The 14,516-nt window shown below is 42.1% G+C and overlaps 1 protein-coding gene across 2 annotated transcripts in view; it reads right to left on the bottom strand.

Moving 5' to 3' along the window:
• The window catches only part of SMAP1 (small ArfGAP 1), a 179,713-nt gene that overhangs the window by 33,089 nt on the left and 132,108 nt on the right, over nt 1–14,516 (bottom strand). For both annotated transcript variants that reach the window (XM_066604375.1, XM_066604383.1), the window contains one exon: nt 12,372–12,453. In XM_066604375.1, coding sequence (XP_066460472.1) covers nt 12,372–12,453 — 82 coding nt within the window. The remainder of the gene's footprint in view (nt 1–12,371; nt 12,454–14,516) is intronic.

The following is a 14,516-nucleotide window of genomic DNA, read 5'->3' as shown; positions in this document are numbered from 1 at the left end:
CTTGAAGAATTTAACCCTCTGTTGAAAGTGTCAAACGTTATAAATTTGTACTCCCAAATTCTTCTATGGCTTTGTGATTTGAAATCACCTTTAAGTATAACAACTTTCATGTGTTCTAGGTTCTGTCCGGGACAGAAAAAGTAATTGTCTTTCTAGCACTGTCTGTTCTATTTTCATGTGTTTTAGCACGTTTTAACACACTTCATCTCCCACTACAGTGATGGGGTGTGTTGAAAAAAAAGCTGTCAAACGCAGTGGAATGCGTTAGAAAATGCCATGCAAAATCGCAGTTTCGAACGCGCGTGTGAGAGTGGCCTAAGATAAACATCTCAGGTCTTGCTAAGCAACATGAAAATGTAGTATTAGCACTTCTATATAGATCATAGGTATGCATACATCTATCTACTTTATATACACCTTCCTATGAACAAAAATAGTAAGCAAAGTTGTCAAAAAGGCACAAGCTCCATACATTAACTATAGGAAAAGTATAACACATTAAATGCCCCCTACATACTATAAACCCCCCTTACAACTGAAGACTGGAAACTAGTTTCTCATTGGCACCCAGGTTCCACCCGATTACTTTATGTTGGCTCTTGCCTAGTCACTCCACTTCATATTGCTTTAAGGTGCTGGTTATAAGAGCTTATTCATCAGTGCCTAAATTGTACATTGATAACGAGATGACTCGAACAGTCCCAAGCACTGCCTGGCTTATTAGTACTAGTGAACAATCTAGCGGAGCAGTCACCGGAGACTGTCCCTATGCCGGTGCGCCAATCGCTCTGCTATCGTGCCACCTGCTCGTATCACACAGCTCACCAGCGGTCAGACCTCTCGAATACATATCCCCCTCTGCCTAGTTCTATTTATTGGCCGTGTCAGGGGCCATATTAAATGCCTGTGGGATCCTATCCAGCTAAGGACAAACACCTGGGTTTCCAGACATACTGTGCAAAAAGATTTTCTGAAACTAATTGAATGATAGCGTGAATGAGGTATATTTGATTTGCTAAAGGTCTTGACATTTTATTTGCGTGCTCCTGCTTGCATATTCAGTGCGGGGTATAATGGCTACATTTGCCTTGAGTTTCTCTATATCTATCAGTGAATATATTAACATTTCAGCGCTGCTCACCTTTTAAAGTAAATACATTCACACTTAACATGCTATCAGTTCAGCAAAGCTCCATCCTGGAGTGATTTCAGCATCGAACAGTCTCTAGAAACTTGCAGGGATTAACATTTAAAGCAACAGGCCATGCAAAAAAAGAGATCTCACTTTAGATAGAGCACACAAAGCATGACTGACATAAAAATTCACATTATTAGAATTCTGTCACAACATCTCAAAGGGTGCCGTGTTCCACATTACCATGATATGCTGCGAAGCCTGAAACTACCGCCGCAGATGGGGGTGCAGAAAAGACGGAAAAAAGGCAAAACGGAAAGCTATTTCTAAAAGGTTATGGAATATTAAGGTATTTTCAAGTCAATCTTAGAATGCATTTACCTGGAAGGATCACAACTCCACGCACAAGTACAGAAGAAAAAAAAAAATGTAGATCCTGACGTGGAAACGCAAAGGGATATTTCTTCATCTGACAGTTGTAGATTTACTGGTCATAGTAGAGCCGTATCAATAAAATATGGCAGCCATATGTGTAGTGATTGTCAGACAAGAAAACATAAAAGACGGCAACAATTGTAAGTAGATGAAGTCTGATCACTTCGGATCATAGAAGTTGAAGCAAAACTCTTCCCAAGTAAATAACTAAACATGACGCGGCTCAGTCACACGGATGCATGCGTGTAATGCGCAACGTATTTACAGGACCGAAAATTGGGCAATTCAGCCCTTCTGAAAAAACAACTTCGACGGACCCATTGTTTAGATGTACAAATACACAGGTAGATTGCATCTTCAGCTGCATATTTACACAGGTTCATTGACTTCAAAGGCCAAGATCAATGAGGATTCCGCACACCCTTTAGGGCGGCTTCAGTTGACCATATTAGCGCATGTTTTTGCATGTGCATTGGGAAGAGAATAGAATACATTGTTTCCAATGGGTTCATTCAAGCTTTCGCTTCTGTGAGACTAAGAAAAAAAAAATGGTGACATGCGCTATTTTGGTGCACCTCAAGCACCATTTGACAGGATTATCGAAAAGACTGGGGTAAAACTAGGCTGCACAGCCTTTTAAAAAGGTCCAAGGCAAGGCTGAAAGAACAGTTAAATGTGCTTAAATGCATGTGAAAGCGCGCCTTTTACAGCGCAGACAGTCGTGTTATCATGAGCATTCTTGCGCATGCAGTCGTCTGAGACAACCATTGTAGTAAAAATTGAAAAAAAAAATTCTTCTAAACTACAGAGCAGGCCGTGTCCACAAGCCAACATTATGCAGTTATGTGGGGGGCTTGGTCAAATTTTTGATGGCAAAGACAGCAGTGTGCCGTGCTATGCTATCGTTAATAATAATACTACAGGAACCAAAGAGAAACCACCAAAAAGTCAACAGATGGAAAGAGCATCCGTTTGGTTCTGTCACCAGACAGTTACAGTGAGAATAAAGTCTAACAAAGTGTGACATTTACGATTTCCATGTGCCATAATTCTGTAGTCAAGTAAACTTTTCTAAAAAGTGGGAAGGTCTTCATGGAAGGGAGCAGGCCACATGCAGCTGGATGGAGTCATACACAATACAGCGATACTACGAGGTAAGAAAAAAAAACATCTCTGCACATGCTATTTTTTCCGCAGCCCTTGGAATTATTTTCTATGGGACAGTCAAACACATTGCATACTGAGCAATGTGCACGTGACAGCGATGTGTTGTTTCCCATTCAAGTCAGCGGGAAACACTTGCTGATCACTAGCACTATGGGGTATGATGGAGTGCAGAATAATAGGGAAAACTTATTTGTTTGGTTTTTACTTTGCCCAACATACAATGTAAAGGAAAGTCTCGGGCCCCTTCCACCACTGCATTGTAGATCAATCTATTTTATAGCTGCATGTAAAATATTGTAAAGTGTCAGCCGATACAAGAGGAAGATTTCTGCTGATAACTGGCGTCTGGAGTAACAAGACCATTATTTTCAACAAATGGTAATCAGCTCAACTGCTTGTCAAAAACATTCTCTTCTGAAAACAGCAATCAGGGTGTTCCAGCGACAACTGCATAACAAGCAATTTCTTAACCTAGTGCATTATTAAAATAGCTCATTTTACAACAGGAATGATAACATTAGGAAACCAGCAGGGGTGACGGCAATACCCATCGGCACACTGCGACAAGCTCCTCTGGGGAGTCCATTCACAAAATACAGGTTGGCAAATCGGGCTACTCTAGGAAAGCAGCAAACCATTCCATCTCTTGCAGCGCTGCAGGAAGGTTATTGGAAGCCACTCCCAATTATAATGTGGTTCCAGAAACATTTTATATGGGTAACCCTGATCACGCAATTGGCTAATAGAATGCAGTAGCTCCAAGCAGTGTTGACAATACAACGAGGGCCGCATCAGGGGTTCCGTTATAGGAGCAGGAAAGGGGAATCCCCTGGCCAAAAGGATCCATGTTATGGCGGAACCAAACAGTGCTAAATGTACCCCATTGGTTATAATGTTGTCAGGTTGGTTTCCGCTCAGCTGGCCCGCATTGTACCGGCCGAGAAAGCATGGCATTCAGCACTTTCTTCTGGTATTCTGTGCTGGGACGGCAACAGATCCTCCAAATGGAGGTTCAAAGATGTGAAAGTGGCCTAATGCTATCAGAACAATCTGCACCACTGTTTAAGAACCAACAAGTGAAAACAGACATAGAACATTAGGAAAACCCTATTTCACTACTGTAGGCCTTAGTATTATCCCTCACGGTGCTGGAATGATTTCATGTAGTCAAGGCTCCGAGCATGTATCACAAGAGTCATAAGATCTTCAAAGTAAAGGAGCTTGATTATACAGCAATTGAGAGACATCGAGCTTTGAAGAGCAATGCCAGTGAGGCAATAGAAAGCCCTTCTGTTTCGCAGGATAATAATTATTATCTATATTTATATAGCATCAACATATTCCACAGCACTTACAATACAGGGGTGTCTACATACCGTATTTTACGGCGTATTAGACGACCTTTTAACCCCGAAAAATCTGCTCTGCAGTCAGGGGTAGTCTTATACGCCCAGTATACAGTGTCCAGAAAAAAAAAAATCCTCACCTCCCGTGGCGCTGCTGCAGGCTGTCGCTCCCCCATGCACGCTGGCAGAGCACTGCGTTCTGCAAGCAGGGCTTCAATGCCCCACCTCCAGAAAGCTAATGCTCTGGTTGACTAACTTAGTCTGGCGTTAGCCAATCACAGCCATTCATGACGTCATTGAATGGCTGTGATTGGCTAACGCCCGACTAAGTTAGCTAATTAGAGCATTAGCTTTCTGGAAGCGGGGCATTCAAGCCCCGCATTCAAGCCCCGCTTGCAGAAAGCAATGCTCTGCCAGCATGCACGGTGGAGCAAGAGCCTGCAGCAGCGCCGGAGAAGAGTATTCATATATATTTTTTTTCACACTGTATTCCCGGCATATAAGAGGAAAGGTCGGGGGTCGTCTTATATGCTGGAAAATAGTATTTTTTTAAAAAAATTTAATTATCTAACCTCAACAAAACAGAATAATTCAGAGATCCCCAACCTTTTTTACCTTGTGATCCATAATCAACTTTTTAGTAATAAGTCGAAAGGTGAAAAAAAATAGGGGTGGAGCTACCTGAATGGGTGAGCGGTTTGGAAAAATTATAGTTAGAGGAACGTGCAGAAGATGTGATTCTTCTCTCTCATTTGGATGGTGGGTCGTAGAAAATACCAAGTTATTCAGTACAATACAAATAGTAGCTTCTCAGTTTTATTTTAAATCAGCATAAAAAGACGCGTTTCGGGTAACGCCCCTTCCTCAGTTATAGCTGGGGATACACCTTGTATGGCTATTGGTATGTGCATGGTGTACCTACACCCATCACATTTTTTTCCTCACCAAATAATTACACTGGTCAACAGTGAAAATCTTTCCGACTTGAAAATAGGCATTTCTTAATCATTTTATCATGAAGAAACAAAAATGACATTGAAAACTTTGAGTTAGCTCTGGGCTCTGAGATGTAGCCCATTTAAGTTAAATATATGTATCAAGATTCAGATCCACAAGGTTAGGCATGTAAAGATGTTTTGCGTGGCTTCCGGGGAAATCGAAGAGTTGACAACTACGTTAAGATTGTGAATAAACGTCTAGAACAGTACCATCGATTGGGTTGCAGCATGTCACTCAAAATCCATTTCCTACATTCTCACCCGAACTTCTTCCCTGACAACTGCAGTGCAGAGAGTGACGAACATGGAGAGCGATTCCATCAGGATATATCGAAAATAGAATGAAGGTATCGGAAAATGGAAGCTTCTCTGCTTGCGGACTGCTTTTGGACAGACGCACCAGAAAAGGAGTACAACCGACTAGCAAAGAGAATCCATTCACATGGTTAAGCCCTTTTATTTGAAGTCAGTGTATCTATAAAACCAGAGTTAGGCCTAGTAAACAAAATGTAATGTCACATTCATTTTCCTCGACCCAAAATTAGGGTAGTTTGATTTGAGATTAGTACATCTTAAAAACCAGAGCTAAGACACAAAATCTAATGTCATATTCGTGGTTCTCAACCCAAAATTAAGGTAGTTTGAAATTTTTTCATTTCTCAAATTAGTTATTTTTGTTGTCCAGTGTAATCAGAAACCACACTGAACTCAGAGATTAAAGAAAAATCATTAAATATGGAGAAATGAGATTGCCAAATTTACGCTGAAATACATATTAGAAATGATCACAAATCTGTGCTCTGGTAATATACCATTCAAGTTGGCACAATACAATGGCTAGGAAGGGACTGCAAAAATGTAAGTTGCCAGTGCATATGGCCATAACACAAAGCCTGGAGCAAGCAACAGAGCAAGGGCATGGAGGAAGTGGCTGGGGTTGAATTAAAAGGTCATTATAAAAAAAGTGTTGAAGTAAAGAGGAATAAATCTTTATTTCTGAGTTGTTGAATGAAACTTTCTCTGTGTGATTGTAATGTTGAAATAATTAGGTGATTATAATATCAAAATAAAAGTATTTATTGGGGAAAACTGAACACTTGAAGGGAGGCTCTAGTACCCTGTTGTACCGCCTCTAGCTTGGATACAAGATGTGATACAGGCGGGCATGAAGGCTCTAGTACCCTGTTGTACCACCTCTAGCTTGGATACAAGATGTGATACGGGCGGGCATGGAGGCTCTAGTACCCTGTTGTATTGCCTCTAGCTTGGATACAGGATGTGATACGGGCGGGCATGGAGGCTCTAGTACCCTGTTCTACCGCCTCTAGCTTGGATACAAGATGTGATACGGGCGGGCATGGAGGCTCTAGTACCGTGTTGTATTGCCTCTAGCTTGGATACAAGATGTGATACGGGCGGGCATGGAGGCTCTAGTACCCTGTTGTATTGCCTCTAGCTTGGATACAAGATGTGATACGGGCGGGCATGGAGGCTCTAGTACCCTGTTGTATTGCCTCTAGCTTGGATACAAGATGTGATACGAGCGGGCATGGAGGCTCTAGTACCCTGTTGTATTGCCTCTAGCTTGGATACAACATGTGATATAGGCAGGCATGGAGGCTCTAGTACCCTGTTGTACTGCCTCTAGCTTGGATACAAGATGTGATACGAGCAGGCATGGAGGCTCTAGTACCCTGTTGTACCGCCTCTAGCTTGGATACAAGAGGTGAAGGCGTGGAAGCATACAGGTTCCATATGGTATTCTGCTGCATGTTGCTCTACATTTCCTGTAACGGAGCTGGATTTAGGCGCTCACCCCTAGGTCTCCATGAACATGGTCGTCATCAGTGCCTAAACTAAACCAGGATTCGGTGCTGAAGACAACCCGGTTCCACTATGTAGCAGGCCAGTTTCATTGTTCACGACACTACTGCAAACGGAGGTGACAGTGGGTAGGTATCAAAGGCAGTACACGTAATGGGCGCAGCGAGACCAAACGTCCTTCAGCCAAGTGCCTGAAAATGATTCCGACAGACATGTCTAAGGGTGGTGGACCATGAAACAGTTGGAACTTCTCATACTTGTTGGATGACCAGACTATTCTCTCTACTGGTGGTCTGTTGAGGGCATCCTGAGCCCGGTCGCCTTGTGTGTATGGTCGCATGCATCCACTGGTCCCAACACCTAAAAGTCTGGTCAGAACGGCCCAGGTGACGGGCAATTTGTTGAACCAACCATCCAGTTTCTTGCATTACAATAATGCACCCCCCCTCTTAAACTCTGCTAATTGGCGAAAGGTTTTTGGTTGTGTAAAGGCATCTAGTGGTCTATCCCATCATTGTTACCTCCAGTGTCTCCATTTTAAAAGATGCATATGAATTTTTTTTAAAGGCATATCCTTCTCACTTTGTCTTAAAGTCCAGACATGAATAAGCATGGCACTGTTGCTGGAGAAACACCGGACCCTTTAAAGTGAACCTGTCATCACCTTTGAGCCCCATAAACTATGTTATGGAGCTCAAAAAGTGAGGGGACGGAAAGGCCACAGGACGTATGATTCATACTCAAGGGGTACCCTGTGCCAGTGCTGTCTTCCCGTGAAGTCACCATTCGCCAGCAGTTTGAATCTTTTTGCACACACAGCTTCCATAGAGACAAATGGGAGATGCACATGCAAAAAGATGCAAACTGCTGGCGCGTGGTGACTTCGCGGAGACAAAGCACTGGTATAGGGTACCCATGGAGTATGAAACATACCTCCAATCCATCCCCTCATCTTTGAGCCCCATAACGTAGATTATGGTGCTCAAGGATGATAACGACGACATGTTCATTTTTAAAGTGTCTATTTCTCCAGGAACAGTGCCACGCCTGTCCATGTCTGGTACTGCAATGCCACGTGGAGCTGTTTATGCAAACCCAGCAGACCCTTTTTCTAGTTGTGGACAACCCCTTTAAATAAAAAAAAACCTATGATCATAGATTATATCTTCTACATGACAAAAGTTTATGAAAATCTCCCCCTTGCATCTTGAGATCACGGCACCAGGAGCAGCAAGCCAACATTCCAGGTAAAAACACATTTTTAAATTTCCCCTGAAAACTTTTCTTTAATACATGCACTCACTTTTAAAAGTTTATGAAAAACACAAAGAAAGTGCTCAATAGTCACCAAAACTACGCTAATCTACTTAACCCATTAAGACTCACGTAGCTATGGGATGAATTCTATTATAGGATTGAGGTGCTATAACAGAGCAATATAAATGTAAATATCCACCACATACTGTATAAAGTCTTATTCAGGCAATTACTTGCATAATCTGCAAGATTTGATTGTAACTCAATAATATTCATGTGGAAATTGGCTTTGAAGTGGCTGCAGATCTTCAGACAGAAAATGCTATATAAATGCAAATGTATTACTTCATTGGATCTGATTTTACTTGAAATGCTTTTGTATTGCGAGTTAATAAGTTCAGATATACTAGTGGGCAAACTGTACTACACAGAATAGCATTTGTTTTCTCTACAACAAGCCAGATGCGTACCTGTAGCAGAAACACTTTACCTTGGCCAAACACTATGTGCTACCTGAAGATTCTCTAAATTGATTTTCTTGAAGCCCAATGTACTAGATCATATAACAGTAATGACTATTATTCTGCTTGTTCTGAAAAGTAATACCTGCAAACGGCATCAGTAGCTTATTGATTGTTCAAGGGGTTTTCCATAATTCCCAGTTATTTGGTACACCAATAACACACATGCTCTGCAAAATACACATTGTGTGCTGAAAAGTAGATCCTACACATGCTGTAAGAATTTCCCATTCTACCTTGGCCAATGGTCCGTAACTTGGTGTGTATTCGAGTTATCTAAACAACTTGCAATGTCAACAAGGGAGGCGGAGAGCAAGTTTCTGCAACAAGTGGGGGGACTGCTGTGACTACTAGAGAATGGTATGCAAATGGGAGATGGTACAACGCCTCTGCAGTGCTACCCAGTAGAAGTAGCTTTCCTATAAGTCAATGTCAGACCTTCTAACATGACTAGGAATATAGGCCAAAGCAAAGATAACCCTGCACAGACAAGGAGTAGGTATAGCCTTGTAAGCTCACTCACACCTTCTAAGTGATCCACGCAAGAAGAAACTATATATACCCCTCCTGACACACATCATAGGCCTCTCAACAAGTCAGCAAATCTACCGTACACTGATGAGGGGTGAAAACTCCCCAAACAGTCTTGTACATGGTTATGTTTTCCTTCTGGAGAAGACTCTGGCTTTGGCTTACATTGCCAGTCATGCTCCAAGGCCTGATATTGACTTAATGGGAAGCTGCCCTTCAACAGGTGGCACTGTACAGGCACTATACCATCTGCCATTTGCATACGAAATTTCCCAGACGAGCATGCATGGCCTTATAAGTCTCCTCAAACCTACTAGCTGCTCTCCTCAAAAGAGAAACTAAGAAAGTCTATCCTTCCCAAGGTACTGGAGAATAGGTGACTACTGAGAATGTGGGGAGAAGTAGCTGCTGCTTTGTAGACTGAGGAGTAAGAAGTGGAGAGGAACATAATTATTACTACAAGATTGTGTGGGCACCGCTGTAACTACCATTGGGAGGTCTATTCCAACTACTGTATGGGGTGGCAAAGCCTCAAAAGAATTTTAAGTTCAGACTTGCAAATCATTGGCTGCGTAATTTTTTTAATTAAATGTTCATTAATTGCTTCTCAACAAGCTCCTTGATGTGGCCAAGATTAACCCAGGAGTGTGTAGTGCATTTCAATGTGATGACTAAAAACAACTGAGCAAATGATCTAGTAATATTTATTCCAAAATCTCTACTTTTTTTTTTCTTGATCCTTAAAGAAGCGTCACAAGATGTCTGAAGAAGCCTCACTCACCAGATGATTGTATATATTTTTAACGGAGCATACATTGTAGTTATGGCGTTTGTTAAGACGTAATGCATTTATTATACAAGTCTTGGTCTGATGGAGTAGATGGTCATATCTCGGAGCTTCATAAAGATTGGTGGCTTTTTCTCTGCAGCCTGGGGAAATGCCTACAGCTAGTGTCTTATGAGAAATTTGCAGCAAACATTTAAAAAGGTCCATTTTCTAACAGATAGAAAATGTGCTAAATATAATAGTTCCCACATGGAACTACTCCGAGATGGACAGAGATAATAGAAATTCTATTTAATATCACAAAGTACTGTATGTTCAGCAATTACGGCATCCAGTGCCTGACACTGTTATTGGAAAGTCCCCTGTAGTACACAGATCCTACGCTTTGTCTGCAGGGATCTATGAATAAGGCCCAACATCCACGGGCAAATTTGAATTGCGGGGCACCCACAGTTCAAGCCGCCCATAGGAAGACATGGGCGTCCGCAGCTGAATTAAAGCATGCAGATTTGTTTTGCGGACCTTTTGTTCCCGGGAAAACAAATCACAGTGTGCTCCATTTTGCTGTGGTTGCCACACAGATGGCTTCGATTGAAGTCAATGGAACTTGTTCGATCCACAGCCCATCCACCACAGTTGAATTGCAGATGGGCCGCGGATTCCACAGGAAAGCAGGAGTTAAAAAAAAAAAATCTCTACTGTGCATATGTGCCAGCCAGCGCTTCTGCACACATCCGCAGTAAAGACCCGGACAGGCAAGCACTGTCCTTGGCCACAGGAAGGGTCGGATTCCACTGTGGGCTCCTGCATGCGCAATACCACACGCCCGTGGACATGAGGCCTAAGTCAAGGTTTCCAAATAATACAGAAGGCTGGTATCAGATATTGACTCTTGGTATTTTAGCTCAGCCCCATTCAAGTAATGAAAAAAAAAAAAAGTATAATATGTATTATATAATAATTTTTTTATTAAATTTAGGCGGCCTGCAGATGGCCAGGTCGGTTTGGCCTGCGTTTTACCTGCTTCTGGCGTTCTCCATCTCTGCTATGCGCTAGCTGCCAGCCAGCCGTCACATGCGCAGAGCGGAGCTGGCCCGGCTCTACTGACATTTCTGTGCGGGCCTCTGCGAGACTGGCACAGAAATAGAACATGCCGCGATTTGCTTTCTGCGTGTTTTCACGTGGACAAATCACGGCATTGTGCAACGGATTGTGATTTGCAGTGCAATCCTATAGCAGCGGGCACAGGAGGAAATTCTGTGGGAAATCCCACTGCAGAATTTCCGCCCGTGTGCAGATGCCTTATTTAAATCCAAGAAAATCCTTTTTTAGCCTTAAATAATGTGCAACTATAAGTCTAGCTAACCATAACACCGCATTACTGCTGAAGCAGATCAGAATCAATTCCTTTTTTTTATATAGTGTCATCTATTATGATACAATGTATGCTCAGTTTATACACATAAAAGGAGTCGACTAATATCCAATATCTTAACTAGAAAGTGCTTAATTGTTAATTCCCCCACAAATTTACATCGCATTAATGGGACTCTGCTGATGCGGTTGTCTAGTCACAAGAGTCCAAATGCATTTAACATACAACTATGGCTTCATTTTGGTTGGGGGTAACGCGTCTACTCTAGTGTTGATCGAGTAGGTCTTTCATGCATGGTTGCCTTTTCTGTTTAAGTACCAGGAGTTAGGTTTTAATTTTTAATTTTATAGGGGTTTTACTAAGAGCAGCTCCTCTAGGCACTTGCTAGCCCGCCACGTCTTGTTGTAAATGAAAAAGTGTAACCGGCTTAACTGAACCCAGCAAGAGATCGTTTACAATATTTAGTGTCAGCAGCCCGTGTTCACAACAAAAATCATTATATGAAATAACCATCTCAATCATGGTTTACTTTCCGAAAAATGAATTTTGACTCACACGGCAAATACAAACATTCAGAGAAAGGAAAGTCAATAAAACATGATCCTGGTGTGACTTCTCACTGGAACGACAGGGAATAAAATACAATAAACCCTCCCTAACATCTTACTCTTTACACTAAAAAAAACTTTATATTTAAATGTTGAAATGTCATTATACAGCAAGACTTTGAAGATCACTTTGATAGCTTTTCATTCCCCAAGGAGCTCATTACTGGTATTTTGGTGAAGACAGCACTGCTGACAGATACAGGCCCCCTTATTAAACATTTTCTTTAATAGAGGGCTCTCGGCAGGCTTAATCATGCCATTTTCAAGCGTAGCTAACAATATCACTTGGCATATGGAAGATAAAGACCCGGTGCTCCCCTCTGCAAAGGTTTCATTGTAGTCGTTTTCTAATGGAACAATGGGCAGCCTTCATTATTTATTACTTACCAAGTCCTAAAAGATCAACGGTCATTTCTGGGGCTCTCTTTGGACTGGCTTTAACCTCTAGCTGTGGTTCTCTTTTCACTACCTGTGAAAAGAAGCAAATCGCTCATTAATTAGGCACTTACAGGAACGTGCCAGCATATTTCGGCTTTTCTGGTAGGTTTAATAGAGTTGGTTATACTTATTAGAAGTATCTTCCGAGCTCTTTTAACATTGCATAACAAGCTTGTAAAAGGATAGTATCCAAGAAATTGAAGGTTGCCAAATTATAGGATAACGAGGCAATACTTGACAAATAAAAGCAACACCAATACAATTAGGATTGAAGCATAATTCATTGGCATATCAGTAACTGGACAGCTTGAAATAGTATTTTCTTGTTCAAATAGATCCAGTGACCTTACCTAAAAGAATAAGGTAAAAACAAAAAAATACTATTATGTGAAGATACGGTTGTATCAATGGAAAATGCGCTTGTAAATGCAGGCGGCGCTCCCATTCATTTCAATGATAACGGCACCTGCAATTACAAGCACTGGCCACTACACAGAGGATCGGAGCAGCGGCTTCTGCTCCGACCCTGGTGTAGCCCAGCAGTGATAGCTGCCTGAAAAAAAACCTTTAAGCATCATGTTTTACTAAGGTTTACTCAGCACATGGCCGAATGTAAAGCCCCGACATGCTCTACTGTACATATTAAAGTGGTATGTCTTGCTCTTGTAAAATAAAGTGTATTTAGGTCTTTATAGGATGCCTTTGCACTAATATGTAGCCAACAAGGTTTTCCAGTGCAAATGAAAAAAAGGAGAATATCCCATAAAGGAAAGTTTAGGCATAATTCGGGAAAATGTGGCCCTACAGATAGGTTTGGTGTATATGTGGAAGCTTTCCTGGCACACACACAGAATACAAGGTAAAATGTGAACACAGCCTACAGGGACGTCAAGGAGATGAACTTTCACTTAATTTGCCTATGCTATTTTTCCCTTAGGATGTAGGAAATAGATGCTGAAACGCTTTGCAATTTTCGTAGAAAAGGGTTAAAAAATGCATAGAAAACATCATATTCTGATATTGACTGTCAGCTAAAATCTGTGAGCGGCATTTATAGTAACCAAAAAATAACGGTAAAAGCAAAAGTAATGCTTGATCTAAATGCCATGTGTGAACCCCAGCGAAAAGATTCCAACCCCAAGTGTTCTTCTCAGGTTTTGTTAAAAAAGTGCTTCCTGCACGACTGATCATCCGAAGTGTTCTAAACGGAGAGGACATAAACCCCAAAGGCACCATACGTCCCCCGGCGGTAGGAGTCACCGGCACATACAACTTACCTGTCCGCTGGAGGAGTCTCATTTCAACAGAGCAGAAGAAAAATGCAACTCAAAGCTGCAGTAGTTTTAGCTCACATGATCCGGCCAACTGCTCAATCCTTCATTGTGAACATTTAACACACATTTTGGATGTATCCATATTGCAAAGTGCCAGAAATGTGAGTGGTGAACTATACAGGATAGGTTTGAACAAGCCATGTACTGTATAAACTGTTCTTTAATGGATCTGCAGTCTTCTTCAGCTACAGTAATAAGTGCCGGTTTGTTCTCAAAATAAAAAGGAGTACATGCTTAAAATATATTATCTGGGACAAAATGGGAAGACTCAATCTAAGAATTGCAGCAGAATAAGTAGGTTTCCCTTATCAGCTGGACAGCCGGTAACTTGCTGATCAGTGGGGGTCTGGCAGGCAAGACCCTTGACGATCCGGAGAACAGGACTCCCGTGTCCTGCTCTCCTGTTACTGCTGGGGTTGTCCCCCCACCCCAGTGACATCACGTCAGCGCTCCATTGATTTCAATGGGAGTGAAGGAAATACCCATGAGGGATGTTGCTCGGATATCTCGGCAGTCCCACTGAAAATGCATGGAGCGCTGGTGTGTCTGTGTGACCAGCACTTCATTAGTCTCTCCTCCTCACTGTGGGGGTGCAGTAACCCTGCCATGAGGACAACAGGGGACACAGGCCCCCCATTTGATATTGGCAGGGGTCTCAGCACTGAGACTCTCCCCTCCCCAATCAGCAAGTTATCCTTTATCCTGTGGATAGGGGATAACTTGGAATTCTGGTACTTTAAACAGCTGTTGTTTACACTGA

The sequence above is a fragment of the Eleutherodactylus coqui genome, chromosome 1 (genome assembly GCF_035609145.1).
Source record: "Eleutherodactylus coqui strain aEleCoq1 chromosome 1, aEleCoq1.hap1, whole genome shotgun sequence".
Taxonomy (NCBI): Eukaryota; Metazoa; Chordata; class Amphibia; order Anura; family Eleutherodactylidae; genus Eleutherodactylus; species Eleutherodactylus coqui.
This window is presented reverse-complemented; position numbering and strand designations above follow the sequence as displayed.